The sequence below is a fragment of the Opisthorchis viverrini genome (assembly GCF_000715545.1).
Source record: "Opisthorchis viverrini unplaced genomic scaffold opera_v5_98, whole genome shotgun sequence".
Lineage (NCBI taxonomy): Eukaryota > Metazoa > Platyhelminthes > Trematoda > Opisthorchiida > Opisthorchiidae > Opisthorchis > Opisthorchis viverrini.
This window is the reverse complement of record NW_008751755.1, coordinates 1401280-1407417: the sequence shown is the minus strand read 5'-3', so window position 1 is coordinate 1407417 and position 6138 is coordinate 1401280. Positions and strand designations below refer to the sequence as shown.

At 45.9% G+C, this 6138-nt stretch overlaps 1 protein-coding gene across 1 annotated transcript in view; it reads left to right on the top strand.

The window, feature by feature from the left end:
• Nucleotides 1-6138, top strand: part of T265_05328 (hypothetical protein) — a gene marked incomplete at both ends in the record, with an annotated part of 95938 nt that overhangs the window by 4192 nt on the left and 85608 nt on the right. The window contains one exon of the mRNA XM_009170311.1: nt 3898-4128. Within this exon, the coding sequence (XP_009168575.1) occupies nt 3898-4128 (231 nt within the window). The remainder of the gene's footprint in view (nt 1-3897; nt 4129-6138) is intronic.

Genomic DNA, 6138 nt, shown 5'->3' with positions numbered 1-6138 from the left:
ATGTTGTCAGCAAAACAGCACTGTTCAAACCAGCTGAACCGCCGCAGTTCAGTTCATTGGAAACTTGTTTTGGTTTCCACAATTCTCCCCAGTATCATCACATTGATCCACCTGGCTAGTTCTGATATCATCACTAGATCGTAGCCCCAGGCAATACGCTATTCCACCCACTACATGGATGGGTATTTTAAGCCAGTACACGTTGCTTGTTCTCCGTGATCCGATCGCAGCAAATGTTCTGTTCTGCTTACAAAAAATTCAAGATGCTCCTCGTTTAAGATAACACACGGTCGTAATTTGGATGGATGGTGCACAAGGCAGTCCCGTCCATTCCTCGTTTTCTCGAACATACTGCTGCTTGCCACCATGCCTTCTCGAGACATACCCTACAGACTTTTAGCACAGTTTAAACAATCGGCCTGGTTCCATTGCCATCCTTTGTTCACTCAGTTCCGTCTCTACCGAATGCGATATTCAGAATTCGTACCATCCTGCTTACTCTTCCACCTCACCGTTCCGAAGCACCCTACCTGATAAAGGCCGCTCATATTGTGACGTATGAACTGACCACCGGAGCGACTGTTTATTGTGGCTTGTCAGACTGGCAGGTCTGTTGAAATGTGGATGGAATTCCAACCTACGTAACAATCAATGTAGACGTGTCCGTGGTATACGGTTACCATTCTTCCAGTGCCGTATTTGTTTAAGCGTTGCTCACTGGAACACGGGATCGCGGCGTATACATATCCGTTCCACTGCTCTTGACATTTCCCATCGGTTGAGCTACATTTCAGGACCATGTGATGGCACACTTTGGTGACAGATCCCGCAAACCACTATTTGTTGCGTTACCGCGTTCCTCTGTGGATGCTATCGGTAGAGCGGTTTACCTGGCTCTCGTCTACCCCCGTTTTCGTGACTCGTTCACGTGATTGCAGCCCTATCACACTATACCTTTCGTTCGTTGTATGTCGTTTACTAGGTGAACATCACTCTTCGCTAATTTTAGGAAAAAAACTGTGGATAACCGTGAGTGTCAGCGTCACGAAGTTGGCGAATTAGCAGGTTCCTTCCCTAACCAGGTAACAAACCTTCACTGTCCGAGTTGAGAGGCGAATATCCTGTAATGGGAGTGGAATCTGTTTTCAATATCCGATAGTGTTTGATGCGAAGTATTTTTTTACGCAACTCATTCAAAAGTAAGTGTAGCAATCTATTTTGGCAATCCACTTATCGGATCTCGACATCCTAGCCTTCGAAGAAGTTCAGCATGGTATCAGCTGCTTTTTTCATTGCATGTCTTAGGTTCGGCCGCGAAAGACTTCAGAGCTGAGCTGATTACGTCATGTTGATGTCAGTCGCTTCAAACAACATATCTCAGTCTGTCTCACTTGCCACATTTTCAACCAAGGGGCGAGCTTCCCCTGTCTAGGCTTGGGCAACCTGGCAGTATCCCAGCCCTCGTGCAACCTTCGGGTGGCATGGCAGCTAGGCACCGGAAGGGTGCTACAGCTGAACGCTTTTTTTTATCTATTTTCAACCAAACCAGTCACGTTTCATTAAATCAGAGCTATGGTTTTTCAATATGCCCGCTCGGTAGTGAGAAAGCTCATCAGAGTCATCCACCACGCTTATTGGCACATCCTCTGCAGCATCAACGCAACAATGTTTATCGAGCAATCACGAAGTGTACTTCTGTGAACTGGTGCAAGCTAGTCAACTCAACTGAATTTGAGAAAAAATTCCTCATATGTATTTCAGTTAGTCCAATTTATGCTGAAAAGCCAAGAAGCACCGTTTAATCCTTTTTGGGAATCATCAGCAATGCGCATCTCACGAAACTCGTTCAGTCGTTCAGCTGTAGCACCCTTCCGGTGCCTAGCTGCCATGCCACCCGAAGGTTGCATGAGGGCTGGGATACTGCCAGGTTGCCCAAGCCTAGACAGGTGAGGTTGAGAGGTAGAGACCTTCTGGCCAGTTAGCCGTTTGGCACGAGTCCCTGATCAGCAGTGTGATTAACTCTCGCGTAGATAGGATATAGAACCGCTTATCCTTCAGTGATGGAAACCACATCATGTATTCACTGGCTCTCGACTGAAATCTCAGCAGGGATTTTCACTCACGTTGTGAAAGTATTCTTTCTCTGAGAGAAATAACGTTAAATGGTTGAGTTACGGTGGCCAAGTCCAATGGAAGGTACTTGGTAATGATGTTGTACAGCGTTTTTCATACCTAGTGTCATATCGCAGCGAGATAGCTCAGTGATTAGAGCGCGGACGGTCTGTGGTTCGAACCCAATCTCTGCCTCTCGGCTTCCCCTGTCTAGGCTTGGGCAACCTGGCCGTACCTTAGTCCTCGTGCTTCTTTGGGGTGGCATGACAGTTGGGCACCGAAAGCGTGCCACAGCTGAACGAGTGTCATATCTGTGTACTGTCGTCCTTTGATACGTTCCCGTTCACCTCTTTGATTTAACCTGTGCATTCATGCGCGCGAACGGCTGGAGCGTCCGCAAATTCACTAATTTTGTCACACTTCCGGTTTATTGGTTAGAACACGAAGGATCCATTATAGCGGTTGGATGTTCATTCCGAACCCGGAAAAAGTACTAAACTGCGTGTTTTGTGGAGGTTTTAGACGGTGGTCCACGTGTCGGATGCCAGTTAGCGAGGTAAAAATGGTATGTCCGGGCCGTCAGAGAAATTTTGGAGAAATCACTATATTACCGCTATAGCAATTATCGGTATAATGGAATTATATTGAATATGATCTGGTTGGGGTGGTTTAATGACCGCGAGCACAGAAAGAGTACATGTTGAATGAATTCGTCTCTCGACTACAAAAATGGACATGAAACTTGTATAGACACAACACACTACTCTAAAGTTACTGAAAACCCCTCGGCTGCCCACGATCGATTTTATCCTTCATCATCATGTAGACGCGGTCCCAGAATTTTCTTGAATTTATGTTCTGCTTGAATCCAAATTGCTCGAAATTCGACAAATACATTCTCTGCTTAGCAGTTTGGTTTTGACGAGAGACTTACCTGGAACGCAACTGAAGAACATCATAAACAAGGGATTCAGTCGGGTTCCGAGTGAGTTGCCCCTTCAAAACTAAATTTCTGTACAGATTAGTGTATTAGTCTAAACACGAAACTTGTTTCTCACGCGCTACAGAGTCTGCATTTTTAATTTCATGAGATGCTGAGGAGAGCGGATTACTGCTGGAAAAAGGAGGAGGAAGGTGAAAGCTATTCCGAAAGTCGTTCTTTGAAACACGAAGTAAAGCTCGACTAATGTCAAGGTCTTTTCAGCTTTGAGTTCGAGACTGTTGTTCAGCTAGCCATCAAATACATTCGAAGCGACACGCACAATAGTTCGTGTCATCTCGTTCTGAATTCCCATGCGGCCCCTGAAACTTAGAGTTTTCTGTGTATCTTTTTTTGGGTGGTCGGCTTCGCAGACTTTCTAGTTGAACAGGGTGAAATCGAGAATGGAAGTCATGTACTCATTAGCAAGGGACACCCTGTAGAGATCCAATGAGGAATTCTCGCTGTGAAGTGGCTTCTATTTGGAGGATTACTCTATTGGATTATTCACAAAATGCTAGAACGCATCCTGTGTGAAGTGAGCTTTTCTTGTCCCCAGTGAGTGCATTGTGGGGTAAATTTTTTTCTAACAAGCTCAGGCTGCAAAGTCAATTAAAGCCTTTTTTCACTGGAATTGAATTGGTCAATCTTTCACAGCACACCCGTCCGTATTCGTCCATTCCAGGGCCAACAATTTTTACAATTCATCATGACCAGTTACTGTGTAGTTTACATTAGTTTTCCGCATGTTAGATGTGTCGCTTTTGAAGACTGTTCCTAATTTTTTCTCCCCGTTTTCCTTACAGATCCTGAGCGAGTTGTGGAAACCCGTATCGCCGTGCCATTAGCTCCAAGTTCAACAGGAGACCGATCGGAATCTGGCGGCTCCACAAAGTCTCAGCAAATACTGGTGGATGAGGGACAAAATGTCACATTGTTTTGTGTGTTCCATGGTGTCCCTCCCCCCACGGTGGCTACCTATCCATTTGATCAAAATTTCACGTCAAATCCACGTTTCTACCGAGACGCGAAATTCGGTATGTACTTTTTGATGGGTGGCTGACCGCATTCATGCTCTCCTCCTTTGACGTCCATCTTTAGTCGTTTCTGTTGCATCCTGGGTTTGGATAGACAGACATAACTCTCTATGTACGGCGGTGTGCTGGGTCTCATTCGTCGGTTGTGCCAGCGGGAATTGCCGTATAGCCGTGAAAGGAAGAAGACCTTCGCTGCGGAGTTATTTATTAGGAAATGCCAACTGACCGGTTACAGACAATTGAACAGGGAAGCAAAACTCTAATTTGCATCTTTGTTACAAAAACTGGACACCCATCTTCTCCCGAACGAGTCTTCTTGGACTTTCCTGGAGATTCACTAACTCCACTCATTCGTCGGTCAAATCCAAGCAAATGTTACAAAGTGGCTCCACGAATTTTCAATAGACGCAAAGCGAAATTCTACGAACAACACATACTACTCGCGTGTCTCCCCATCAGTAGTATCACCGTTACACCCGTACCCATGTCCCATAAGGAAGCTGCTAAAAAGCCCCAACACCACGGCGACTTGAATATTTGGTTGAATGAGTTTGGATGACCTGGATGAATTGCAAACAGCGTCTAGTACTTACTGTAAGTGCTTAGAACAATGGAGCTTATCGGGTTCGCCGCCACCATTCAATATTGGGTTCTTGTTCGCGTAACCGTCAGTTTTGCTACTGACTCCACTGTACAAGGGGGTGGGACCTCGAAACACGGCTCCATGGTCTCATGCTCTGATTCCTAGACAGAGAGATGCCATTCTGGACAAGTTCGATCTTGAGCATCGAATGGCTAATTATGTGAAATTCCCGGATTTTTCCTGATTTTTTGTTCAGGTTAAACGTACACCTTGATGAATTTGGTTTCCCTGCGGGGAATCTAGGTGCCTTTTCCCTGACAGCCCTGGTTTCTTAACTGAGGTTCCTCAGATTCGACTGCGTATGCTATGTGGCCACAATGACTTGAAGGCAATTACTAATAAACGGCTATTGTTAGACGTAGATACACGCCCATTTGTCGCCGTTCCCCGGTACACCTGTCCATTTCAGCAGACTGTACCGTCTTTTAAATTCAACTGCGATGCGGATGATTTTAAAAGCATCGTCAATTGTTCATAAATGAAACTACTCACAAGGTTGCTGAAAACTCTTCGACAGCCCACGACCGGTTTCGCCCTTCTTGGGGCTCATCAGGTAGGCGCAGTCCCCGAGTTTCCGTCAACCTTATGTTCTACTTGAACCCAAATTGGACTGTTTTCGTCAATTGTCTTTGCCTTGTGAATTCTCCTTTGCTATCCCAGTTTGCCATTTCGTATTTCAACCATTTACCAGTGTGTCCGTCTTGAAGAAAACTGTTACATCCTCAGTTGGGGCACACGTGTAGCGCACTTATTTTCTGATCGTCAAAGATGAATCTTGTGTCGTGTGAATCGGTGCATCATCAGTTCGTTGCAGCTGTCTCCGATCAACCCGCAAACTGGTGTCAGGCGTTTGGACTCGCTATTTGCCTTGGGACGTTTGTTTACTGTACCGTACATCTAGAACAAAAGAGGTGACTGTTTGTCTGTCTTGTCTGGTCACGTCATCGCCGCAAGCCGACAAAACCCGTACCCCTGGTCTGCCCAGTATTACCGGTCCTTTCATTTCTTTTAACGCATTTACGTTGCCACCCTTAGTTAAACTCTTCCCTTTCCTTTGAGAGGTCATCACCACAGCCGTAAACACCTGCGTGGCTGTCTGATTTGCAACGTGTGGATGTCTTTTGTTTGTCTGTTCGCCTTGACGAAGTTACCTAAAGTCGTAAAACCCTGCGCGAGTAGCGAATATCCTGGCAACTAAAACATGAGGCGGCCTGGTGCAGCACATTCTGTTGCCTGCAAACATCACAAACGAGAGGTTCAGCTGGGTTCCATGTGAATCTCTCGCGAAACCGAATGGGTTTGCAAATGAGTGTACTTCGCTGATTTCGCGCATTCTGGTTTCAAGTAGAACATGGGTTGACGGGAAA